Genomic DNA, 27,817 nt, shown 5'->3' on the forward strand with positions numbered 1-27,817 from the left:
TGGATTTCTTTCACTCTCTTAGTGACATAAACCTCCTGACCTGGGTCAAACAGCAGAGAAAAGGGGAATAAGGAAAGACTCCAGGTAAAGCTAGACTGAGACCACTGTTTAATAAATATATTTGCTCCTGGGTTTATCATCTTGCTCAGAAGCCTGTGAGGTGACTATCCCAGAATGTGGCAGTGAACTGTGTTGTTAATTTCATGTACATTTCAGAGTGAGGATCCAGATTTTCAAATTTGAAGCGGGATTTTATGCAAAACAATATGCAAATCGAGAGCACGCTAAAATATCCGTCTGTTCTCCAGCCTTTGCCGGGTCACAAACAACTGAGGTTGCAGCGGAGCTCGCCCGGATCCTCCGGGAGGGGTAGATCGGGAGGGGTAATCGGTTGGGGGAAGGGCTGTCCTGGAGGCGTTCCCAGGGCGGGGCAGGGGCGTGGCCCGTGACGCGCCGAGGTCTGCCGGCTTAGGGGCCGGACCTCACCCTCTCCCCGCCTCCGGCCGCCGGCGCAGCAGTGGTGGCTAGTCATCTCCAAAAGGGGCCCTCCGACTCCTCGCGGGCCAGTCCGGCCCTTGGTCGTGGCGCCCTGGAGTACTCTCTCGGGTCCCTGAGCCGCGATCCCTTTTCCCCAGAGTTGTGAACAACTTTCCCCGGTGTCTGGCGCTACTGTGGCTTGGGGACCTTTGCCGCTGCAGGTTGCTGAACTCCGGGCCCCGCACCTCGGCTTCGCGCTTCTTAGGTCCACTCCCTTTTCTGGTGCACCCTGGGGGTCCCCGACCTCGGCTTTAAGGGCGAGATGCCTCTAGGACACATCATGAGGCTGGATCTGGAGAAAATCGCCCTGGAGTACATAGTGCCCTGTCTACACGAGGTCGGCTTCTGCTACCTGGACAACTTCCTGGGCGAGGTGGTGGGAGACTGCGTCCTGGAGCGTGTCAAGCAGCTGCACTACAACGGGGCCCTGCGGGACGGCCAGCTGGCCGGGCCGCGCGCCGGAGTCTCCAAGCGGCACCTGCGGGGCGACCAGATCACGTGGATCGGGGGCAATGAGGAGGGCTGCGAGGCCATCAGTTTCCTCCTGTCCCTAATCGACAGGCTGGTCCTGTACTGCGGGAGCCGGCTAGGCAAATACTACGTCAAGGAAAGGTCCAAGGTAGGACGCGCTCGGGCGCCCCACCGCAGCTGCCGCGGGAATCGGAGGCATTCCGAATCTGTTGTACGTGGCCCTCGCTGGGCTGCAGTGAACTTTGGTTTTTAATCAAAAAGTCATCCTGATTTGTCCTCTTATATCCTTTCTTATCTCCCTCTCCCGCCCCAGATCCTCTGAGCGAAAGTCCATGTTAAGTCAAGGGACTCAGGTGTATCATTATGATGACCTCTGTTGACTTTGAAATAATTGTTCTGGTGGGTGATACAAACAGAACAACTGTGGCTGTTGGTCCGATTTTAAGACATGAAGATTCTCAAAGATCCAAATGAGCGAAAGCATATTAGAGACACACATGTACTCATAATCTTAAATGCCTACTTAAGTAGCCACTTAATCCTTTGGTTGTGGTCAGAAGGGATTGCTACAACAGCACTCCGAATTCTGGAGTCACTTGCGATTTTGCCTTGTGGCAGTTGGGTTTGTGGAATTTGGCAGGGGTGAGAAGGAAGAGTCTGACATGTCAAAGGCTAGAACTCCTCTTCCCTCTCAGTGCTGCCCTTGACCTCTCGAACCCAGGATACTGTTAGACCATCTACCTGACTGAAAATTCACTCCTACTGCTGGGCTCCACACCATCACCTTCCTTTTTCTATCAATTAATTGCAAAATCCACCCAAAACAACCAGCTAAGTGCTCTTGAGAATGGTCAAGTGTCTCAGGGTAGAAAGCATATTTTTGTACACATAGTGGGAAATGATTGATTGCTTGGGTGGTAATTTATCTTGGAAACATTTACAGTAGATTGACAAAAATTGGCAACATGTAGGTATCATGATGTTGGTGCATGTACTTTACTTTGGGATAGTCTTGCTGTTCAGTCTTTCTTCCTTCAAATGACAGTCCAGCCAGTTTTCCAGTGGCAGTTCTTTCATGCTCTCCTAGGATGGTCTGGTCAAGGAGCGCTCAGAATGATGGAAAACTTGTCCTTAAGCACAGTGAGGCAGAGAGCATACTAGCATGTGAGGAAAAATGAACACTCACCTTTGTACCATCCTTTGACAATAAATGTAATATTTCTCAATTTAAGGTTTATCCTGTGATAAACTATTATCTCATTTTCCCCACAAGCTGAGAGGAGCACTCTTAATGAGACTGAAAATATGAAGTGGGTTGAGATGGGTGAGTGGGATGGGCAGCCATGGATTGCTATCTATCTTTCTAACCAGGAGGACAAGGATCTGCAAGCATAGTAGTAAATGGACACAGAGTAAATCTTAGAAGAAAATGTTGCTTTCGAAATTTTACTTTGATTTGGGAAAAGTTCAGAATTGAACTCTGTTGAAGTTTTTTTTTTTTTTTTTTTTTTACTTCCATGGGTTTGTGGTGTTGGATTAGAAAGTCATTTGTCTTTTGATCAGTTTTGTTTTGCACTGAATGACCTTGCTGTTCTCCAGGGGTTGGAGAGGGGGAGGGGAGGGGGGAAAAAGGGAGAGGGGGAGGGAAAGCCTTAGTGTGGTGGAGGTGCTTATTGCTTCAACCTGGAAGAGCAAATGGCTTATCATTTTTTTTTTTTTTTTGAAAGTTTCTTCTAAACTCAGGTGTTAGGAATTCCACCCCTCTCCACCCCAGCATTCTAGGAACACAGTTTTGCTCTGAAGGAAGTCAACTAGTAGAATGATGATGTCACTAACATTTGAAAGTTAAATATTTTTATCTAGTTTTGTCTTAATTGATGAGGATAGGGTTTCAGGCGAGAAGTTAACTCAAATGAAATGAAAATGCTGTGTAAGTCAGGGTAAGGAAAAAAATCTCTAGATATGATTCTTCAGTCATGGGTTATCTTCTGGGTGGATAAATAACTTTTCAGTTGACCCAGTCAGAAGGTGACTGTGAGATAGAGAAAACTCATCTTGCCTGCTGAAAAGACATCTGGCCACACCCAGATTCCAGCTTTACTTTGGCTATTTTGGCACAAAGCTCTTCATTCCTGTCTTTAGAAAAATCACCTCTAGGTTGGAGTAATCCCTGGTCAATTAGAACCAAGACACAAACCAAGCTTGAGCAATTAGTATTTTTTTTTTTTAAAGTTTGGTTTGCTTGTCTAAAGAAGTCTGTGACCTTGGGTCTTGTATTCAAAGTTCATTATTAAAGCATTGGAGAAACACCCATTCTGTATGCTATATGTTAGTTTCACCTTAATGTAACCTTTTTTCTTTTTTACTGGCTTTTCTCCTTCAGTGGAGTCCTTTGTTTGGGCTGCTTCCCAGAGTAGTGATGTACATAGACCCAATTTCCTGCTGTATCCTTTAAACAGGTTTTCAGTAAAAGGTAAATTTTCAAAAGACAGAATTTGTACATATATTTTAAACTTATTTGTAGCATTCTATTAAACTTTTCAAACAGACAAATGTAGAGGCTAATATGAGTTCCCTTTACCCAGTTTCAACAATTGTCAATATATACATGTAGTTTAGACCAACTGTTTTTTAAGTACTTTAGATTTCTTGGGGTTATACTTAGGAATGCATACATCCTAATGAACTTAAATTTTTTTTTTTTTTTGCTGGACTCTTATTAAAGGTCATTGAATAATGTAATGTATATCTTTTTTTTTGATGTATGAAGAATTGAATTCAGTGGCACTCTACCACTGAACCACATCTGCAGTCCCTTTTTTTAAAAATATTTATTTTTTAGTTGTATTTGGACACAGTACCTTTATTTATTTATTTTTATGTGGTGCTGAGGATTGAACCCAGAGCCTCACAAGTGCTAGGCAAGTGCTCTACCACTGAGCCACAACCCCGGCCCTGTAATGTATATCTTAATGAATACATAGCAAAGGCAATAGAAATAAGCAAGAATATATACTGGACCTAAAACTGAAATAATGAAAGAATTACTTCCTGCCAAAAAATTACTATTGGTCAGAATTTATCTACTTAATCTTTGTTGGAGGAAAAAAAAACCCAGGGTGCTGAAGACCCACTCGGGGGAGTGGTTTTCTATAATGCACTGCAAAATGGCGCCCCCTAACTTCAAGTATGATCCTTGCTTTCATGCTAGCAAAGGATTTCTTATCGGTTAGTTACTCCCTCCTGGAGAGTTTAGACTATATCCAAGATAAATACTGGTTATAATTTGCTCTTTTTCTTTGGCTGCCTAAATCTTGTAAATGGCTGTTTTCCAGAGAACGTGTAATTTATAGAACCAAAAGTTCCCTCTGCTTGAAGCAGTTCAGTGTAGACTCACCAATTACTAACTCTAATGATAACAAAAAACTTTTATTGAGTAGTTTGTGCTGTCTGGTACCGTGTTAAGCACTATACAAATACTATCTTCAGAACCACAATCTTAAACAAATTGAGCACTTAAATAATTTGCCCAGGGTTTCAAAGTGGTAAGAAGCAGTTTATGAAAGGGGATAGGGGATTAGGTTTCCAGTTACTAAACCTCGTGGCCTTAAGTAAGTTGCTTAGGTTTCACCAAGTGTAAAAATGGGGGAAGATAATATTTAAAGTTTTTTTTTTTTTTTTTTAAGTCCTTGGGATAGAACCCAGAGCATGGTGCATGCTAGGCAAGTACTCTGCCACTGAGCTACGTCCTCTGCCCTTTTTAATTATATTTTAAGACAGGGTGTGACTGAGTTGCCTAGGCTGCCTCAAATTTGTGATCCTCCTGCCTCAGCCTCCTGAGTAGCTGGGCTTACAGGGGCTGACCCGCATGACTTGTTTACCAGAAAGCTTTTGAGAGGAAGAAACATTAAATAGATAATGTACATAAAATTCTTAGTAAAATTCTGATCTTCATCATTGTTAAAAGGCTTTAAGTGAAATGTGGGAGTCCAACCCAGATCCGTCTGACTCCAGAGTCTGTACTCTTAGCCATTATCTTCTCCCACTTCTTACCCCTTCATGTATTCAGCAGGTGCTGAGGGAGTAATACTTTGTGGGGTACTGTTTCAGAGCTGGGGGTACAACAGTGAGTATATTCATATATACCTTTGAATTTTAGGAACCTTTAGTGCACACTTGACTAATTCTTAAACTTTACGAAAAGACCAAACAGGAAAAAAAAAATATTGATGTCTGTCAGTTGAGTACATCTAAGAAGAAAGGGACTCCTGTGCTAGTATTTCTTATTATTTTTAGGAAAAGTATTAACAACATTGGATGTTGGGATTCCTAACCAAGGTGTCTCTGGACAGTGATGTTCTGAGGGTTGCATTGTGAACAGATGGACCAGTCTTTTTTCCTGGAACCAATCTAGAGGACTATTAAAGGACAAAAAGTTTATGAATAAAAGAAAAGGTATTACAAGGTGCCGTTGAACAGTAACAGTTTTGGCCCACCCTTCTCATGTGATGTTAGGAATATTCTGGTTGTTAGAACTTATCCTGGTTGCAAGCTACTTTAAGCAAACATGGGCTAGGATGTCTCTCAGGATCCAAGTGCAGGAAAGGCAATCAGTGTTCTCAGAAGACTGGAGCCATGAACTAGAAAGTCCTTCAGATTCAGGCCATCTGGTGTGTTAGTTCTTTTGAGTTTTTCGGCCTCCATTCTTGCTTCTCTGCTTGTGCACCTTATTTCTTCCCCTCTCTCCTTCTAATCAGATGGCTGCCCTATGATAGCCAGTGCAGCCTTCAGTTCCAGGTGAATGGAGGCTTGATTAACATTACAGAATTCATATTTTCATTGCCTTGGAGAGAGTCTGACTGTCCCACTTTGGCTCATGGGACCTATCAGCCTTGGTTGGGGTGGTGGGAGGCACATAAAATCAGTCATATGTCACAAAAATAGGGTTGCCAGAGTCTATGAGAGGTGTAGTTCTCAGAGCACAGAATTTGTGGTCTGAACACCATAGCCATATTTCTGCAACTAAAATCTTCAAAAGTCTGTGAGTAAGGTATTTTAGGGACTGAGGCACTGTTTGAACCTCTGAACATTTTTTTTTTATAAGGATTCCTATAAAAGGTAACTTATCTCTTGAAGGAAGGAAGTTAATTCAAGGAAATAATTTATGGAATACAGTTCCAGTGACAGGGAAGCAAGGCATTTTGCTGGATGAGTTTTCATGGTGTTCTTCTTCTATTTTATTGAATGACACTTGGAACAAAGAAGGGAGAGTGGTGAGTGTGTGTGTGGGTGTGTGTGTGTTTGTGTTTGTGTGTGTGTGTGTGTGTGTTTAATTTACATTCCTTTTGCTCAATTTTGGGCCACTGGCCACTTAATCACACCCTTATCTGCTTGCAGTAAAGCCCGAAATTAGGGGTTATCAATTTAATTTGCAAACCATTAAATTGCCTTGAACTGTGGTAGATGTGCACTTGGATGGGGGAAGTAAGGAGGGAAATGACTCTAAAGCCACCTGAAGAAGTGAGCTGAGAGCTAAGTATGGTACAATAGTTGTCACCAACTTTTTTTTCTTGCTGGCTTTTTTTTTTTCTTTCTTTCTTGCCCCCGCCCCCCCCAATGAAAAAGTCCACCTCTGGGCTCATTAGTCATTTTTTCTCTTTGGGCTTTATATAATTTCTCTATTGTTTAAAACTAAATGATCAGTATAAGTAACCAGGACTTTAATAGTAAGGGCTGTTAGAGTCAGAGAGGTATCAGAAATCACATCCACCCAATCTCTCAGTCATTCATCAGTTGTTTTTATATTTAGAGAGAAAATACCCCAAGCAGGTCTTGAGAAGGGCCTGGGGTAGGTGTTGGGCCTGAGAACAGGTGCTTCACAGAGAAGAGCCTTCACTAGCTCGTGCTGTTCCATGTGTCAGCTGCATTAGCATTTTATGTGAGAATTTTGAATAGAATTTTGACTAAATATTTAAAAATACCCTTTGGTGGAAATTATATAGCCTACTTTTGTATTCAGTTTTTGGGTATTGGGAATTATTTCACTTTCTGACCATATTCAAGCAAAACTTTTCCAGACTCTGATTCCAGACTCTGACTGGAAAACTTCTAATTGTATAAATAGCAAACAGCCTTGCATCTTATGACCCCTCCTGAGACCTACCATGTGTGGAAGACACCTCTGAAGAGGCCAGAAAGTGGACATGGGGAAGTTCCATACCACCCACCCCATGAGGAGCAGAGCTCCTGTGAGAAGCATCTCCAAACATCCGTGTCATGTGTACTTCAGGATAAAGCGCAGAGGCTTCTCACCTGTGGGTTATGTTTGTTCCGTCTGGCAAGGCCTCTGTTTTTGGTTCAACTTTGTGGCCCTGGGTAAATAAATGACATTTTAACCTGTGCCCATTGAAGACCAAGGAGCACCTTACAGGTTGACACTATGAACAAGGCTATTAATTTTGTGTTAATTATTACAGCAACAGACTTGATAATTCTTTTGTATCAGCACTTTGTAGCTGTTAGCTGATATTGTTCTAAGAAATGCACGTCACTTTTCTCTGGTGTTTGTCAAATGCACATGTTCTGACAGTAATGATAGTTCAGATGTATTCTGCTGGGCATCTGCCAGGGGTGCCCAGCGGGTAGCTGAATCCAGAGGCATTGGAATTGTAAATACAACAGACAAATCATTTTGTGATGCCAGACTAAGGAATTCAGCTTTGGCAGATTGCCAGGAACCATTGATTTGGCTTAGATTCAGTGCTAGTGTCTGTTTGCCAAGCAAGATTAGTTAGCTTGGTTAATTATACATAGAATTTGTATCCCCTTTCTCTCAATTATTTCTAACTTAAACCACTATGACACTTACTTTAATTTTGCATCCTCTTTCGATATTGATTTGTGGATGACTTTCTGTTCTTGTTTTTAGTGAGCTGGTAGTGACTATATGTACATATTTTTCACTCCCTACCCCAACCCTACCTCAGCTAAATACCCATGGGTTGCTGTTGTATAATGCACTCTTTCAGATCTTGTATTGGATTTATTTGGTACCTACTTGCTATAAATGTCCCTTATGTTCAAAGCAGTGTCAATACATCCTTATAAGTCAGGACAAGTTTTTATTCTTTAGAAAGGTACTGTGATAACATTTCTTAAATTCTGGAGTGAATGTGTCTATCTCATATTAAAAAAATATATATTTTTTCCTTTCAGAATGAGGCCAAAATACTGACTGTTGCTGGGCGTGATGGCATTTGCCTATAATTCCAGCTACTTAGGAGGTTGTAGCAGGAGGATTTCAACTGCGAGGCCAGTCTAGGTAATTTAGCAGAAACCTATCCCAACAAACTAAAAAGAGCTGCGGATGTAGCTTGTTAGTAGAATGTCCCTGGGTTTCATATCTAGTACTGTTAATAAAAATACCAAGTATTACCCATAAAAATAATCTCCAAACACAGAATCAAAGAATATGATAGTAGTCTTGATTATTTGCCAGTGGGAAGAAGACAAAAATGGGAAACTGAATTCTAGGTGTCAGCGCCATCTATTTTTGGTTCTAATGGGGGACACTGAAGTTGTTTTGAAGTTTCCAGGATAATATTCTATTTAAGCATTGCTTGGAAATGTAGTAAAGACATGTTGCTTTAGACAGTTTGCACACCTTCAAGAGCTCGCTCTGTGCTGTCTAGACAGAGAGCAAAGAATTCTACCTGTCACCTGTGCCCCTCCCTCCATCCAGTTCATCCATCCAGACAATTCTGGGAACTATTAACCAGAAATCTCAGTCCCTCCCATGCAATCATGGTGAGTTGTTTTTGGCTAGCTATTTTTTCATCTTCATCACTTTGTGGGTTAATATGAATGACTGGAATGGCGCAGCAAAATGCTTTTAAAATACACAGTATTGAACGCTGTGGGAATATGTAGTATTATTAGTCAAAATCTGGCCTGTTGTGCTTTTTTCACTGATGTGTGTTTTAGGTTCATTATGAAACCTCAAGTTTTGTCTTTTTCTTTTCAACTAAAATTTCTCCTTCTTAGTAGAAAACCCCGAGGAAGAAAGTTTTTAAAAGAGATTGGCTTTAACCATAAATCACCTGCCTTTGGGTCTCATTCTCTCTGTAATCCATCTTCTGTGGTTCTGCGAGAGTGTAGTAGTCCGGACCCATCTCTAATCACGCAGTCTCCATTCTTAAAAACAAAACACAAACCAACCATGCTCCTTCCCCATTGTCTGCCTGCAACGCTGTAAACTTCTTGGTGACACACTGAAAGTTTTCCACGTCTGACCGCATCTGACCTTTCTACATTTAATCTCTCCTGCTGACTGCCTTCCTTCCCTCCCGGTTCCTGAAATGCTAGAAAATGATTTGCTAGGTATGGTAAGTTCTAGTGCCCATCTGATGAAGTTTTTCTGTTCCCTAGAACTCTGTGGTGGCTCAGTCTAGGCTACCCTAGCACATTTCTTTCTTTGCCTGTTTTACTTTATGCCTCACAGATTTAGAAGTTCCTTGAATGCAGAGACTGTTGCATTTTGCATATACTTTTACTGCCTAGAATAGTCCCTTAAAATTCATAGGTGCTTAGCTGGGCACTGTGGCCCATGCCTGTCATCTCATGGACTCAGATTGTGAGGCAGGAGGATCGCTGAATGGAGGCCAGCCTCAGCAATTTAGTGAGACCCTGTCTCAAAAACTAAAAAGGGCTGGGAATGTAGCTCAGTGGTAAAGCACTCTGGATTCAATCTCCACTACCAAAAACAAAGACAAAACCCAACCCTAAAGATGCTTGTTGGATGCCAGAGCATCAAAAAAAAAAAAAAAAAAAAGCCATAAAATGTTAAAGTAATGAGTTTGCAGAATGGTCTCTAATGGGATGCCGAGTGTTTACATATCATCCCAAAGGAGGACCTTAGCTTTGTAAATTTTTTCTTCAGTTCTGAAATTATGTGGTCTACCCTAGAAGTACCAGAGTCACATCGGGATTCTGGCAGCTCCTACATAGTTCATATATAAAGCAGCTCCTCTATAAGTCTGACTCAAAGAAGCAAGAAAAGCCCAGGACCATGAGGCTTAGAGCCCCCAGGTTCTGATCCTGGCTCAGCCCCTGGCAAGGAACATCTCAGGACCTCGATTTCCACTTCTTTTTGGATGATTTAATTATTTATTTTCTGTTTTAATTTAACTTTGGTCAATACTTATGACTAGGCATGAGAATGGACATTATATTTTATCTCATCTTACTGTGATCTTGAGCAAGTCGGTTCTCTGAGCCCCCTTTCTCCATCTACAGCATAAGCACAATATGGTTTCTATTTCCAGGATTCTAAGGAATTAAATGAAAATTGAGACTAGATTTCCATCTGTGCTTTCGGTGCCTCATATTTGATTCCTGGAGAGAGTAAAATGCATACCTACAGTCAGACCCCAGAACTGACAAGACAGCAATCCCCAGAGGCATAGCCCAACACCAAACAGTGATGCTAGAAAGTGACAATTGGAGGTGCTGAGGTTGTGGCTCAGTGGTGGCGCACTGTCTGATATGTGTGAGGCACTGGGTTCGATCCTAAAATAAATGAAAATAAATGAGTGAATAAGATTAAAAAAAAAAAGTGACAATTAGAATGTTTCCTGCCAGCTTTAGGAATGACCCTGAAAAGCTTCTGCCAGAAACTGCCCTACAAATTTCTCTCACTTCCTGCTCTACACGCCTGCTTTCAGTTCTCCAAATTAATTAGTACCGGTAACTTTTTTTTTTTTAAGCCTTTTATCATTGAGGGTGAGGCATCACACAACCACTCTTGGTTTTGGCACAGAATAGTTGTGGTTCTCAGAGGCCAGACCAGCAGCATCACTATTAGCAGGGAACATGCTGTAAATACAAATTCTTGGGCTTCTTCCCAAATCTAAATCAGAGCTGCACCAATTCTTCAGGTGGTTCTCATACATGCTAAAGTTTGAGAACCACTGAGTAGGAGTTCATGCTTTAAGAGGAGCTAAATAGGGATGGTGATATATTTCCCTATAATTTTTCTGTTAGCAAGAAAATCAGAGTTCAGTTGAACAGCTCCAAAACTTACTCACTGCTAAAACTTAAACTAAAAATTCCCCTTGTTTTTTATTTGGGACATTTTTTCAAAAAAAAAAAATCTCTCCATGTGTTAAACATACACATACATTATGTTTCTATTATTTGTACCAGAAAACTTAAAATTTGGAACTGTTTCCCTCCTGTTGTGGTGAGTGGAGTGGAAAAAAAAAATCTTTGTGAATGACTGCAAGTTATTGCTCCTTTTCATGCATGAATCCAACAGTCTTGCAAGGGGTGTGAGCTGAAGACCCCAGAAAGAATGAGAAGGAATCACAGTGACTTCGGAGGATCCCAAATGGGAAGTAGTGCCTTGTGAGCAGGTGATTCTCTAAATCATGAGCATCTATTATGTGCTAACTTGAAACATCATACAGGAGCCTGAAGTGGTCTCTGGCCCTCCAGGGCAAGATGGCTATCCTTAGGAGGCTAGAGAAGGATGAGCTGTGGGGGTCTGGGGGGAAACTTGACAAACAAATTGAATTCAGCTTGATTGGAGTCAAAGGTATGATTAGGTAGGAGTGGTTAAATGGCTGCCATTTGTCTTTTTCTATTTGGGCACGAAGGGCTTTGATTTTCCACTTACGGGGTTGAGCCTGTGTTTGGTGAGTCGGGAATTATTTGAGAACCTTTACTTATTTTGAAGTTGAAAGAAGGTAATATCATTCCTGTTCCCTCTGGAAATAATAACTCCTGTTTTTGAATAAGACTTTCCCCCTGATATTTCAGAAGCAGTGTTTAGTGATGGAAAGACCGTGGGGTTTGGAATTCTGGCTCATCCACTTGGTTCCATAAGATCCAATAAATCACTCTTTTAGTTTCCAAATTTGTAAAATGGGGCTCATGGCCATCTTTGAGGAGCAGGGGAACATTTAACCATCCCCCCACCCCATGTTCATAGCCAGGCTTGCCTTTATTTCTAATCCCCCTTTCCATTCCCCCATAATAGATTTTAGACATTTCTTTCAAAAGTCTTCTACTTTCTACCCTTGTAACAGGCCTTCTGGATCTCAGCCTTCCTCTAAGCTAGTGAGTCTGTATCCAGTGAATTCTAATTAACGTGACTTTAGAAAGTTCTGTATCCCATGAATTCTAATTAGTGTGGTAGTAGTAGAGTTAAGATGTCTCCTAAATCAGCACTGTGGCTGCACAGGGAAAAATTGATCCCATCTTGGGGATTCCTTTACCAGGTGCTGCTCTTTTTCTTTCCAGGGGAAATATGCTTTTGTATTTCCTTTTAGAATTATTTTGCATTGGCCATTTATCATCTTGAGTTTGAAACAAGTCTGAAAGCCTTGGTTGGTGTTGACCTGATCTAATGAAGGAAGGACCTAGAGAGAAGGGCTGACTTCCTCCTGCAGGACCTCAGGGAGGGAAGAACAGCTCAGCCTGTGGACTGGCCTTGGGTTTAAGATGGAGGCTGTTGACCTACTGTACATGAAGCGGGCGGAGCCTAGCAGAGGCTGTGGAGTTTTTACGGTGGGATTGAGCTTGGCCCTGCAGTGGGAATAAGTTGGACAGACAAGAATTTGGACACTAGTGCTTTTCTGCAGGATTCAGGGTCAATTTCCTTTGCCTCTGGCTCTTGTTAAAATATCCCCCTTGGAGCTTTTAGTTCATAGCTTCAATTTCAGGTCCACTCAGTTTTTTCATATTTTTGTGTTTTTTTTTTTTTTTGTTTTTGTTTTTTGCATTTTATGATTTTCTATCACTATGGAAAGGGTGAATCAAATAAAGTAGGCTCTTTATATCTTCAGATTCGACCAACTGTGGATTGAAAGTATGTTTTAAAAATTGGCTCTGTATTGAACGTGGATATACTTTTTCACAGTTATGTAATATAAAAAGTATTTGTAAGGCATTTGCATTGTATTAGGTATTATAAATAATCTAGAGATAATTTAAAGTATAGGGAAGAGTGTAAGTAGGTTATATGCAAATACTTTGCTGTTTTGTATAAAGATTTTGAGTATCCATGGATTTTGATATCTGAGCAAGGGGTGGTGGGGGGGGTATCCAGGAACCAACTCCAGGTGAAGACTAAGGGATAACTGTACTTCCAGTATAAGTGGAGATCCTAGTTCCCTCAAAAAATAGAAAAATAGGATAGGAATAAATAGGCTAATGTTAGATGCTACAAAACTGTTGGTAAAGCATGGCCTGATGACTTATGCCTCACACTCCTCTGCCAGACCATTTGGGTTTGAAAAGTCATGTTATCCAGCCTCCTGTGCCTCCGCTTTCTTCATCTGTAAAGTGGAGAAAATGTTCCCACCTTGTGAGGTTGTTATGGATTGAATGAGGCAGTATTTTATGAAGCACACAAAACAATGTCAGGCACTCAGTAAGCACAGTATAAGTGTTTGTTGAGCAAATAAGAATGGTTGCTGTTTGATGAGTTTTGAGTCTCTGCTTGACTTGCTATGTACTATTTCTTTCATTCAGCAGATACGTTTTTCCCAGTGCTGAAATGCAAATATAGGTTTCTTCTGTCTAAACAATATGCTTCAAGACAGTTTTCATGACATGTTTTGATTGGTAACCATGCTTTTAGATATTATCCACTAGTAAAGTGTTGTCTTACTAGTTGTATTTAAGTTATCGTAGATTCCTTCAACTATTTTAGAAGTAATTTCAGATGAGAAATGTAAAGAGATCCACACTTAATCCTTTGACAATTCTGCAGTCACAGCATTCCTTTTCTCTATTATGCTCAAAGTCTCTATAGATCTACAGGTGAAGTTGTATTTTTCTGATAAGCCTGTTTTCTCACTATCAAAAGAAGTTAAATGTTGTTGAGTCCCTATCCCCACATTGCCTTAAGGATTACTTATGAATTTGCTTTTCTATATAATGAAAACTTCTAGATCTGTTCGATAACTTCCAGGGTTAATGACTTCCACTGAGGCCTTGGGAGCAGTGTGACTCAGGGAACATGGCCGCTGCTCACCTTTCCCTGAACCAGGCAATTAGAGAGGGATGTGTGCCACCAGGCTACACGGGTTCTCAGGAAGTGTCAGCTGTTAATATTTGGTGAAAGGCATCAGAAAGGACATGGTTAAATGCCTGTCTTATTTAATGTCGTCAACCCTGGCTTTGACTGACTTTCGCTGATTTTGTAATTGTGAGGAAGTCCCTGTTGAAAACATTTCTCTGGTGACTGGGGTAGTGATGGGGGAGGAGGGGGAGGGCTCCCCAGTGTCCGTTCCCTCCTCAGGCTGCCTGGCGGTGTGCTCGGGTGTGGGCTGGCTGCCACCCTCACGAAGCGCACGTAGCCCTGTCACTCAGTCGTCACCCAGCTGGCTTAGAGCCAGGCCTCCACGGGAAGGGCGGCTTTCCCAAACCCAAAGAGCCTGTATTGATATGTCGATGTTGCCTGGCCTGTTTACTGTGCCTAATTGCAGAGCTCTGGCTGAATCCCCTCCAAGGAGAGGAATTAATTGAGAAAGGAATGACAATAGTCTCTTAAATTCCTGGTCTCAGAGTTTTAGAGGCTGCTTGGGGGAGGGTGATTTAATCAGAAGTTTATGCATGAAGTGTAGGATTCTCTGGAAAGGAATCTTGACCTAGTACAGATAGACTTTACAGGCCTGGGAATACTCTGCAGTTTTGTGCAGATTGTGTGTGTGTGTGTGTGTGTGTGTGTGTGTGTGTGTGTGTTGGGGGGGTTCAGGTGGAGGGATATGTATATTTCTTGCAGGTGGGAGCAATTGCGCTGAGGTAGATTTATATTGTCACTGACTCAACACAACTAAATTGAAGACTTCAGAATCTCAAGAGTTGTTGATGCTTATTTGCATGATCCGGAAGTAAGGGCCAAGTTCATCTGAAGGCAGGTTTTAAAATGAAGATGGTGAATTCTCTGCCCTTCTAGTCACAGTACTCTTGCCTGACAAGGAAGAGCAGGCAGACCCACTTCACCAAAGTAACTAAGTGTCGGTTATGACTTCCTTTGCAGAAGTACAGAAACCCCCACATTATTACACAATTCAGGTGTAAGGGCATGGTGAGCACTGTTCTACGCTGGGAGGTGAGGTTAATGTATAGCAACATTCTGGGTTATAGATTCAGGGAATGGAGTTACTTGTAGTGTGGATTTTGGACAAACGAGGTGGAAGTAGTTTTTACTGTGGAAATAGAATGGTAGAAAACGTTTTCATGAATAATTTGGGGTTTATTGGAAGAACTACTAACCTGACAGATTTGAGTGTCTAGCAGTCTTTCAAATTGTCTGGTGAGATGCTAAAACATTGGGAAAGGGAATGTGGTAGCTGGACGCAGCTCATGTTATTGACCACTCTAAAAGTATATTTTCTATTTTCCCCTTATTTTTTTCCTCCAATCTCTAACTAGAGGCTTTAGAAGGAAGGAAATAGCTAGATTCAATCTTAACTAACAACATGGATAACAAGCAAGATGCTAAGATAGCAAATGACAGTTTGAGCAGTTTCCTATCTTTTTCTCTAAAGTCCTTACATTATCTGCAACTCATTTCTCTTTCCCAGTCTCGGGATGAAATGTTTATGTATATGAATGAAAGTATAAAAATTCTAAAGCACTTTTTAATGCTTCATAAGGTAGTGCCATTGGATCATCACATCGAGATCTGGCTCATATGTTCAACTTTGTATAATAGACAGGACCAGTTAGCAGCAAGTATGAACTTTGTGTTGGTGACATTTTCTTGAACCTTGGAGAAAGATTTGCACAGTTGCTATCATTTTGTAAAGAGCCTTGTGACCATGTATTATAGGAACTTATCTAAGTGACAATGGATCTCACAGGGTATCCTTGAAGATCACAAACCCTTGAACAAGGAAGGTGACAAAAGGCTAATGCAGCAATTCCAGTTAGTTTTTTTCATGCCCTCTGGAATTAATTTGCAAAGGATTTCTGGAATTCTCTTTGTCAAAGCCAAATGGAAAATAAGGTAATTTGACATTTGGCCTTAATTTGGCTTTAATTTTTTTTTAAGAACAAAACTTGCAAAGATCATGCCTCTTCATTTTTTTCCTACTCTGACCTTTCCTGTGGGATGCCTGCATATAGCAGTTTGGATACTTAAGGGTTTTGTATTTTTGCTTTACTTTTTAAATGAGATAATTTCAATTTTAGAGCTGCTGCTAGCACATTCAGTGCCTCTGTTTCCCTCCCCCACCTTGATGAATTACCAGGGGACCCCTGAACCTCAGTAGGCATCTTTATGAATGAAGGACATAGGCCATGCAACCATGGGACTGCCCTGCCCGCTGTCCACATTCAATATGTGTGTTACAAGATCTGCTGAACACAAATCACCCAGAAAAATGTCCCCGGAAGTGTAGCCTTCAGCTCCTCTGCCCTCAGACTGAAAACATTGGCAAGTATGTCACCTAGCCTGCTGGCACCTGAATATAAATGAGACTCATGTCTGGCTAGAAAACTTCAGCTATTACTTTCTCCACTGTGATGAGTTGCTTGGCTGTTTTTTCCAGGCTAAAGAAGGTGCATGGTCTCTTTTATTCCCTCCACAACTCTTTCTTGTTTATTTTATTTTGAGAAAGGGTCTTGCTAAGTTGTCTAGGCTGGCCTTGAACTTGTGATTCTCTTCCTCATCCATCTGACTAGGATTATAGCCATGTGCTGCTGTGCCCCATAAAGTTATGCTATTCTTGACAAACGTAAGACAATGGATTTTCATGTATTGCAAATTTTGTAAAGTGAGGCACTTGATGTTTTAATTTACTGAGTTAAATTTGCACGAAATGCCACTTTATTATAACTGGTTCAAAATCAATTCCTATTAGCAAATCTGACTCCAAATTTATGAGTAATGTAAAATACACTTGCACAAAAGTACATGGTATGATTTTTTGTTGTTGTTGCTTTTGTATTTTGTGGCACTGGGGATTGTATAATTTATTAGAGAAGTACAAGTCTAACTGGAGGGTAGATGTTCCCTTTCCCACCCGTGGTCTGAAAAAATGATCATCATTGCTGAATAGACAGTAGAGGTTGCTGGTGCTAATTTTTCAGTGGTTTGTATATTATAGTTAAGCTGTGGTTAACTAACAGCATTCAGGAACATTCTGTTTCAGGAACATTTTCATTCAGTCTTGGAATGAAAAACATAGACTTTTATTTTACGGCTTTATCTTTGAACTTGAGCGAGATACAGTTTTATAAAGTCAGTTCACTAACAACAACTCACAATTATCACTGTTTTCTTTTCCACCAGTGTCATTTAGGGAACAAATCTGATACTTGGACTTGGATGGTCATGATTCTATATATCTGTATAAATCTTTAAAGAATACATGCATACTTCCTGCTTGAACTTGGCTTCGTAGATGTCTAGAGCACATATCTCTGATCTGAAGCCGGCCTGGGAATACCTGGTACACTCCTCTTCTCATTTCCTGTTGCTACAGAGCTATGGAGAGGCCTCTGGGGATGGGGGCCTGACAGGTACACAGAGGGGCCAGAGGAATGAGTGGTGATGCACAAGGGGACAAGTGAATTCATCAACATTTCCAAGAATTAGAACAATCGGACTACACTGGATATGCTACTATAGGTGACACTATTGTGTTATTAACTTTCTCTAAGTTAAATAGTAATCCAGTCAGGAAGTTTTAGAAATGAAAGGTTTGTAATAAGACATCCTCCTGGTGGATGTCAGTGTTAGTGCTTGCCATGTTGGTTACATAATCATTAAATTACTCCTGCTCCGTTCTTTTAACAATAAAGCATAAAAGCTTTTTTCTTCCATTATACAGTTTAGGTCCCTTTCCAGGATTGATGAGATTTAGATAGCAACTTAGTTGAGCTGCTTAGCTTCCGGAGTTTGTTACTGCCCCGTGCACAAATTGGCTCAGAAGCAAATGACTAGTTATTTATTAAGTGTGGTTTGCTTCTTAGCACATCCTTTGCCTGGTAGTTTTAGCCCCTGTCAGAGATCAGCAGATAGTTGGGAATGTGCCTGAGGTGAGACCCATCTCCTATGGCACTCATCCAAAAACTCACTGATACAATTGGCTAGTGTAGTTTCAACAGGCCCACTGAGGCTCACAATAATTTCCTTCCATTGTAACAAACATGATGCATGTGGCTTCTGGAACAAGGAGAGAGGGTGAATATTGGCTCTGGCCAGAAAAATGGTCCCTTTGTCTCCCTTAAGCAATCAGAATGTTTGCTTACGTTTAGGGGTTTTGTCCTAATAGTAAGTTCTTTAGATTTGTGCTAGCTCTTTATCTATGTGTGTTTTATACGTGCAGCAATTAGTAGCGGATGTACTTTTATGCTTTCTTTTTTCTTTTTTTTTTTAATCTAAGCTGAGTTCTGAGGCAACTAAGCATTTCAGAATTCCCTGAAGAATCTTGCTTTTCCTGGGGCTGATGCATAGATCAAGTCTTAGCTCTTTTTGGACTTTGAAGACCATGTAACCCGAGTCCTTCTATTTTGTGGGGAGGAGCAGGGATACTGGGGGTTGACCCCAGGGGTACTTTACCACTAAGCTACACAGATCTTTTAATTTTTTATTTTGACATAGGATCTTGCTAAGTTGCTTAGGGCCTTGCTAAGTTGCTGAGATTGGTCTTGAACTAGTAATCATCTTACCCATGCCTCCTGTGGCTGGGATCACAGGCATGCACTATGTGTGCTCAGCTAAGCCCCTCTTTATAGGAAAGAAACTGAGCCTGGGATCACACAGTTAGTTGCAGAGTGCACTAGATGGCAGACATCCAGACCACTGACCTTTTCCTTAGAGTAGAGCTGTTTAAGAATATAAGATTATAGCATTGATGGAGTACTTTTTCTTTTCAGACAGACATAGTGGGGGAGGCTGAGATGATAGGGAATCTAGCCAGTAATTGTTTGTGGCCTAAGTGACTTTCATTATTGGCTCAGTTGTGGCTCTTATAATCCTAATAGTTGCTTCCAGGGATGGGTAATTCCCTACTCATTATGGATGACTTCATTTATCTCTTCCTCTCCAACTAGGCCTATCATTTCTGTCTGTTTCCAGTTCTCTTTCTCTAAGCCATCTTTTACTTGGAGGTACCATCATTTGTTAAATCTTTATTGCAGTCTTCTCAAAATCCCATCTTTGGAAAGATGTTAAGCTAACAGGCTAACTTCAGCTGTATGGATGACATGGCATTAACATTTTCAAGGTTCAAAGGCAAGATGGCTAGCTGCTTGAGGATATGAAGTGTGGGGGATATGGTGATTTAAGCTTTAAGATCATTGTAAAGCCAGATTACCATTCAGCCTGATTATTCTAGTACATAATGTGTGAGATGCCTAGTTCCATGTTTCCTAGTTACTACTGGCAATGACCTGCATTGAAACTGATTCATTGAACTATTACTGCATCAGTTTGATGCTCTTCCCAGCTGGTTGTTTTACCAATGAAGCAACCCCGCCATTTATCAGAGAATATTATGACCTGTTTCTCCACATATATGTTTGAAGGTGGGTTTTTTTTCTTTTAATTATTTGTTCTAATTAGTTACACATGACAGCAGAATGTGTTTCAACTCATTGTACATAAATGGAGCACAGCTTTTCATTTCTCTGGTTGTACATGATATAGTCACACCATTCATGCAATCATACATGTACATAGGGTAATAATGTCCATCCTATTCCATCGTCCTTCCCACTCCTCTACCTGCTCCCCTCCCCTCACTCCCCTCTGCTCAATCCAAAGTTCTTCCATTCTTCCTGAAAGTAGGTTTTTTAAAATGGCAGAAAGACCTATCAATCTAGGTAGAATGTGAGCATACTTTTTTGGGAAAGAGCCAAATTTGATTTATTCATCAAATTTTAAATAGGCACCATCTATGTGTCAGGCACTGTCCTAGGTGCTAAGAATACATCAGTGAACAGGAAAAAAAATTCTCTGCCCTCATTTTATATTACCAATTCACTAATCTCCTGCACATATTGAATCCCTATAAACATATTTTAAAAATATAGTAGTGTCCTGTAAAGAAAAGAAAAGGCTTTTGTACTTTGCTCCCCTGCCCCCCACTTTCTGTTACAATTTTTTCATGAAACGATTAGAAGTTTTTTTACCCTCTGATAGTAACTCTCAAATAGTAATTTTCAGTAAGTTTTCTGACATGGCTTTCTGCTTTATTCTCTATCTGATTTGATACAGGTAGCATTTAGACAAAGGAAGAGAACTTCAGATTATCACTCGATTTGATAATTATCAGTAGAAAGAAGAAAACCACTAAGAAGTGCATATTAAGATGTGTGTTGGGGACCCAGTGGCACATACCTGTAATCCCACTAAGGCAGGAGGATTGCAAATTCCAAGCCAGCCTTGGTAACTTAGTGATACCCTGTCTCAAAATAAAAAACAAAAAGGGGCTCTAGGTGTAGCTTAGTGACAGAATGCCCCTGGCTTCAATCCCCAGTACCACCCCTCAAATTTTAAAAAAAAGATATGTGTAGCTTTTTCCCTGAAAGGGATCTCCCTGGGCTGCTTTTGCTAAGTTAGGACATAGCTTCCTCTTGACCCTTCTGCCTTCCTCTGGCCCAACCTTGTATTGAGTAAGCCTACCCTTTTCCTCCTCTGTGTTTGGATTTGTCTATTTGTAAATAAGACAGTACGATTCTGCCATTCAGCAATACTCAGTAACCAGGCCCGATCTCTAAGCTCCACACGTGTGATTCTGATCTTGTGGGTGGGTTGAGGATGGGAACCCAGAACCTGGATTTTCATTAAGGAATTTTACAGAAATGTGGGTCATCCTAATGATGAGGTAGATGGGTTATAAGTCTTTTAAAACATTCTCGGACTGTAAGGGTGTGGTTGGACCATCTTCCACTGGGTGTGACTTGCCTGTTAATCTTACATGCTGAAGATTAATATTTTGATCTTCTGTTTGTAATCTGAATTTATGTACTATACGTGCAATTAAGAATCTAGTGACCACCCATAAATGTCATATATCACAGAAGGAGGCTTGTCTGTTTATCAGTAGGAGGGGAGGATTGCCCAGCTTTGTTAACCGTGTCCTTGGAATTTCTCCCTAGGCAATGGTGGCTTGTTATCCAGGCAACGGAACAGGTTATGTTCGCCATGTGGACAACCCCAATGGTGATGGCCGCTGTATCACCTGCATCTACTATCTGAACAAGAATTGGGATGCGAAGGTACTTTGGAACAGTGGCAGTGCATGTGGGGTTATATGTCATAAAAGGTGCAGATAAGGTGGACTAAGAATTCAGAAAAAAGAGCATGTGACTTCCAAATGGGAGAAGAATTCATGTAACTCAGGGGGGAGTTTTGAGTTCCTAATAGCCCTATTGCCTCCTGATAAATCTTTTCTATTTCTCCTTTATGCTTTCCCTCCCCCCACCTATGGAATTAGTAGTATAGTTGATGACATAAAAATAATGCATATGAACTTAATTTTGTGGGGGCAATTATTGAAGTGTGGGGAGTAGTTGATGAAGGGAAGGTAATTTAATATGAGGATTATAAATCAGTTTTTTTCCATATAATTCAGAGCTGATATGTCTCTCAGAACAGAGTAAGATATACACTTTTCCCTTCCAGCAGCAACATTGAGAGAATTCCACAAAAATAGAACTGTAGGATCCCCAAGAGAGATTTCCCACACAATCCTCTTTTGCTGAGTGATACGTCTCATTTGGTGGCCGTTTGCCATGGCTTACTATGGTTTGTGAATGCCAAGGCTACGTGGCTTATTTTTGTATAAAAAAAAGAGAGAGAGAGATATGAAGTCTGGTTCTACACTTACACACACTCGTCTGGACTTTGTGTGTTCTCTGAAAGTTAAGCATGATTTAGGAGTCTGGGAAGTCAGAGAATTTTTCAAGCTTATTTGGCTTTTGAACCTTCTGCATGTCCATTTCCTGTTCATTAGGGCAGACTCTGGCTATCATAAAGCAGTATATTTTATGTGAAAGTCAGAAAAATGAAACCTGGGAAACTAATGAATCAGTAAAGAGGCTTATTCTCCCTATTTTATTAACATGGTGGGAATATATCCATTAGCTCTCTTTCAGAACCTTCATGGGTGCTGCTATGGGTACAGTTATCAAGTCAATAACAGTAAATTGCAAAGTATGAGACCCTCAAATACTTGTGTCTCTGCTAGTGTCAGGTATTGTGCTGTGGAGGAACATTGATGTGGTAGGCCTGCATTATACCGAGAATGTGATTTTTCTAGTAGGATAGATTGGGTATACATCAGAAAAAAGAAAAAAGCAGTTTAAGAGTGATGTATGTCATAAAAGGTACAGGTACAGGTAGTCTGAGAGTACAGGGAAAAAAAGCATGTAACATTCAACTAATGAGGTCAGATAGGAGTGAGGCGTGCAGAGAAGAAAGCTATAAATTCTTATTGAAGGGGAAGTTACATGTGATGAATACCTTAGGAAGTTGTTAATATTAGATGTAACCAGATGATGTTGCTAGGGTTTTGGGTAGGTCAAAAACATACAGTGGCAATTCTATATAAGATCTAATAGTACCATGGGCTTTATGGTTGTGGAGGTTGGAAGGCTTAGTTATGAGGTACATAAGGTATCTCTAGCTAAGTTTGAAATAAAATTTAAGAAAGTAAAAATTAGGGGATAAAACACACTTGGAATGGAGGTTAGAAAGTGGCATTGTTTCCAGATGGGGCTAAAAATATTATTGTTGATAAACTGTACATGTGGCCAGGAAATGATCTACCTTCTTATGGTCCTCAGCTACATGGTGGGATCCTGCGGATATTTCCAGAAGGGAAATCATTCATAGCTGATGTGGAGCCCATTTTTGATAGACTCCTGTTCTTCTGGTCAGATCGCAGGAACCCGCATGAAGTCCAGCCTTCCTATGCCACCAGGTAATAGCCAGGGCCCTGATTCCTCTTTGGGGGATTGTTGTACAAAGTCTAATTCCCAGTGAACTCTCTAAACTCATGTTCTGTGCATGTAAGGGATGGACCACACCCCAAAGCTGATAGGTAAACCTATTTGGAGTGATAAAAATTAAAGGAGAAACTTTGGGTTCTGTAGTATACAAATCAAACTTTGGTTTGAAATAAATATTAACAAATTATTTTCTGTTAGGTGTGTGTACATAGGATTCTAGATTTCTCACTGGCTTTGTTTTATTTCCTTTTCTCCTCCCCTTTTAGAAACTTAAATGTTGCTGGTGTGGTGGCATATGCCTGTGATCCCAGTGATCTGGGAGGCTGAGACAGGAGGATCACAAGTTCAAGGCCAGCCTCAGCAATTTAGTGAGGTGCTAAGCAACTTAATGAGACCCTGTCTCAAAATAAAAAATAAAAAGGACTGGGGATATAGCTCAGCGGCAAAACATACACCTGAATTAAATTCTCAGTACCCCTTCCATATCAAATAAAGGCAGTTCTATGTGGTTACCTTAGATGACTTTACAAATTGCCAGTCACAAGCAGAGAAACTTAAAAGTAATTTGCTCTGACTTCTTTTCCTTTTTACCTTTTCTGTAGCATAAAATTGGCCTGTTGGACTAGCTATATCCATGTCTCAACAATTAGAGGTTTTAAAATCTTTTTTATTAGCATACAGATGTGAAGATTTTCAGCATAACTGAGCAACTTTGTATTGTTTAGTATTAATCTAGGAATTCCTGGTAAAAATCTTAATTCTGTCTCTCATTTGTCTTTGATTTATGGTTGAAGCTAAAGATCTGGCAGTATGGGAGTGATGTGAGTGTAGCCTGTGCTAAGAATAACAGATGAGGGCAGGGGCAGAGAGTTTGGGTAGAGAGTTTTTAGTTCTTATTAAGAACTAAACCTTAATAAGCCTAATTCAGAGAAAATCACTAATCCCCCTTCAGAAGTCACCCATCTGAGCTCCAGAGTTCCACATTCAATGCCAGCTTGGACTGAGCTCTAGATAAGCAGGTAATCACCTCTACCACAGAAGTCTACCACAGAAGTCTACCTGTGGCTTGTTTTATGGGGTACATTAATTGGACCCTGTGTTATGTGGTAGAATTCTCTGGTTATTCCCAGTCCCATGGTGACTGACTTCACAGGGACATTAGCAAATGTGTATGAGAAGCCCTTGAAAACAAATCAAGTGTTATAGAAATTGCTGTAGTGAATAATAATTACAAAAGGAAACCTTTAAAAAACCCAAGCATGAAATAATGGCTTCTGTTACAATCTATCTCGGACAGGATAAGGCAAATTAATTGGAATGCAATAGAAAGCTTGAGGGTATTGCTATTCAATTGAATCTCTGCCTCAATGTCCCAAACTAAAGAAAGAAAGCCAAGATTTTTTTTTTGTCCTATCATTTAAATAAGTTATTCTTCAAAGCTTCACTCAATTGTTACCTTATTTTCTTTGTTCTCTCCCCACTAGCTTGAGTTTCCCAGTCTTTAGCAGAATGACTCATTTCCAGTCTTTTCCATATAGGTCACATTTCCTTGTTGTTACATATTTAATTCCCTGTCTTTTCTGCTAAGAGCCTGAGATTCGTGAGAAAGAAGATCTGTTGACAGGACCCCCAGCCCCCAATCCCATCACCTCATACTGGAGATTGAACCCAATAGTGCTTTACTGTATCCTCAGCCCTTAAGAATTTTATGCTGAAATGGAATCTCGCTATGTTGCTGAGACTGGCCTCAAATTTGCAATCCTCCTGCCTCAGCCTCCCAAGTAGCTGGGATTACAGGTGTGTGCCACCACACCAGGCATCCTTATGTGTTTCATTAAAGCATTTAAACAGAATTGAAACCAGAGAAATTAATTTTAAATTAAAATTGGGGTAGACTTCTCATAATAGGTAAACCTTTACATGTTGGTTTCATGAGTGACTTTAATGTGAGATTTACAGTAAGTTTGGTTTTTTTTGGAAGTAGTCTTTTCTTACACCTGCTTATCTTTTACAGATATGCTATGACTGTTTGGTACTTTGATGCTGAAGAAAGGGCAGAAGCCAAAAAGAAATTCAGGAATTTAACTAGTACGTGGTAGTACATGTTTGATAATGTCCTGTGACCTTTGATCAAGTCAATCCTTGAGTTTAATTTTATATATTTTGTAATATACTCTGTTTAATCTCAGTTGTGGTTTAGCTCCCTACATAATGACACCTTATTGGGTTTAATCCTGAAACATTGGATTTAGCACTCTTGGAAAAATCAGAAAAAACACAAAGGGCATTCCCTGAGATTGCCCACCAATTCTATGATGGCTTATAATCAATAGAAATAATTAACTTTTGTCAGTATTAACTAGTCATAGGTAATATTAAATTTGGTCCATGATTTTGATACATTACAAATAAAACATAATAGAACCCAGCTAAAATGGCTAATTTATTATGTTAGTGTGGCACTGTGACTCAATTTAAAAGCAGGATCCATGTAATATAAATTGAACATGACAACACCATTTCTGTCCCCTCCAACCAGTATTGTAAGGTAGCATTCCCCGAAATATGGTGCACTAAAACATTAATCCTAACACGTTGGTTTAAGAAAAGGTAAACTTCTGGCCCCCCAAATATGGTAAATGCTTACGTACTGTATTCCTCTCTTGAAGAGTGACAGTATTTATTGCATATTAAACAAAGACTCTTAAGAAGTCTTACAATAATGAAATGTATGTAATGTTGCCTAGCTTGTGACCCATTTGGACTATATACCCATCAAACTCCAAAGAAGACTGCCTTTTTTTTTTTTTTTTTTTTTTTGGCAAGACTCTATTAGGGCTTCATTTGCTTTATAAAATGGGAAGTATTTACTGGAACTTTTTTGGTGACATTTGTGACATAAAATTCAACAGATTTGACATTCTACTTTTTTGTTCTCTTTTCTGTCCCCAACCCAGGGAAAACTGAATCTGCCCTTACTGAAGACTGACTGTGCTCTGAAATCTGCTGGCCTTGTTCATTTTAGTAATGGTTCCAGAATTCTCTTTTAAGAGTTGAGATCCAAAGATGACCTCTTCATTGACCATAAGTTCCCCTCTACTGCTTGCATCCCTCACATCCCTGTCTTGTATGTGGTACTTCATGTTTTCTTGCCAGGACTTCTTGGACTGTCTTCTCCAGATGAATTCATTTGCTAACTCCAGAAAGACCTGCAGACATCCTCGTTGGCCAGCAGTTTAACTGATAGATTTGGTGATACTGGCTATCAAAACTAGACCCTGGGAGCACAGAAATGAATTTTATTTGCACTTTATTTACATTTCCTGATTTGAAAGGAGGAGGTTTGCAAAGAAACCAATTTGTGACATACGCCACAGAGAGACATCACTGAAGCCTGAACAGAAGGAGATAGAAATTGGTGTCATCTGAACCATTTCCAGATGTTGTTAATCCAGAGCTGTTGGAGTTTCTGGAGAATTACTACAACCCAATGAAAAATGACCTCTAGAAAGGGCTGCTGTCATAGTGATCGATTTGTAAGTGTCCCATGGTGCAGACACTCCTTTTTCCTTATCTTACAATTTGGACTTTATGCTTCTGTCCCATTTTGCTAAAAATAATGATTTTCTGATTGAAGAGTATATCACCATTCATTCTTTATTTTCCCTTCTACCTGGAGACACCACTTACCCAGAGGCCCAAACTAGACATTAATTGTTTTGTTGGATTGGGAATTTGAATTTAAATCAGAGGACAAAAGTCTACTTGGTAGTTTAGGGTTAGCCTCTGAAAAGAGTGTGAAGAGAGCTAGATCTGTTGATAGACAGTGAACGTGTGTGCAGTGTGAACAGTTGTTTGAGAAGGAAGATGGAGTCGGAAATATGGGTGTTCTCTCTTTTTTTTTTCAGTGTTCCTTCCTTTTTAATGAGCCCACCCTTCTTTAACAAAATAAAAAAGGATAGGGTGTCATTGTCAAGAGGAAATGGAAATTTAAAAAAATCTCAAAGCTATTTGAGTTCTTTTACATTGTGTGTCCCTACTGGACTTTCTTTAGCCAACTTGACTCCTCAGATCCACTGTGGTTGGCAGTGCTTCAGGAACTCTGCGTTGAGCACCTATTTTATGAAAGTCACCCTTCCTAGTTTTCAATTCTACGTTTGAATTTTTAAAGGCCCATTAATTTCCTACTTGAAAATCTTGTAAACATTAAAGACTCAGAAACATTTTCTTTGGTTGGGCATGGATATCTAGTCTTTTCAAGAAATAAATTTTTTCCTTCTATGGTTTTGGAAGATTTCTACGTAAGACTTGTCATTCATTCTCACAACTGCTCTATTTTGTTTTATCGTAGTACTTATCACCTTCTAACTTACTATGTAATATACTTATTTATTACGTTCAATGTCTTGTATCCTTCCTCTAGAGTGTAAGCACAATGAAGACAGGGATTTTGTATGTTTTTAATCAATGCAATATATTTCCAGCACCTAAAATAGGGTCTGGTGCATAGTAAAGGCTCAGTAAATACTTGTTGAATAAACTCAGTCTCCTCTGTTAGTATTGTAATGGTTTGATTCATTTCTCCATCTTTTGCAGGAAGGGCTCACAAAAATTTTCACACACACCTTTCTGTCACTATTGACTTATAAATTTAGGTTAAGAGTTTTAGAATGCTTTTCCATAGTGTCATTTTCTATGTGTTTAATCTCCAAACCAGTCACTCATTGACCACTATGAATCCCAAAACTGCTCAAATAGCATTTCTTCCCTTTTGTATCTTGGGACTCTAGGAATAACAGAAGAATAGTTTCAGATGGGACAGAGTACATTCTGC

General features: G+C 40.2%; 1 protein-coding gene across 1 annotated transcript; it reads left to right on the top strand.

Annotated features, from left to right (window-relative positions):
- The first annotated feature begins 483 nt into the window (after positions 1–483).
- On the top strand, positions 484–27,540 carry Egln3 (egl-9 family hypoxia inducible factor 3). Its single transcript, XM_046427488.2, has 5 exons — positions 484–1,156; positions 21,130–21,249; positions 22,819–22,955; positions 24,998–25,071; positions 25,941–27,540. The coding sequence occupies exons 1-5, from the start codon at positions 800–802 to the stop codon at positions 25,970–25,972; spliced, it is 720 nt and encodes a 239-aa protein (XP_046283444.1). The 5' UTR covers positions 484–799; the 3' UTR covers positions 25,973–27,540.
- Positions 27,541–27,817: the final 277 nt, after the last annotated feature.

Source organism: Marmota monax, unplaced genomic scaffold (assembly GCF_021218885.2).
Source record: "Marmota monax isolate L192 unplaced genomic scaffold, Marmota_monax_Labrador192_F-V1.1 WCK01_AAM20220418_F8-fsc00222, whole genome shotgun sequence".
NCBI classification, from domain to species: domain Eukaryota; kingdom Metazoa; phylum Chordata; class Mammalia; order Rodentia; family Sciuridae; genus Marmota; species Marmota monax.

Coding starts and splice junctions, on each gene's coding strand:
- Egln3 (XM_046427488.2), top strand. CDS start 800: ATGCCTCTAGGACACATCATGAGGCTGGATCTGGAGAAAATCGCCCTG. Junction 21,250..22,818: donor ACAAGAATTGGGATGCGAAG/GTACTTTGGAAC, acceptor TATGGTCCTCAG/CTACATGGTGGGATCCTGCG. Junction 25,072..25,940: donor GAAATTCAGGAATTTAACTA/GTACGTGGTAGT, acceptor TCCCCAACCCAG/GGAAAACTGAATCTGCCCTT.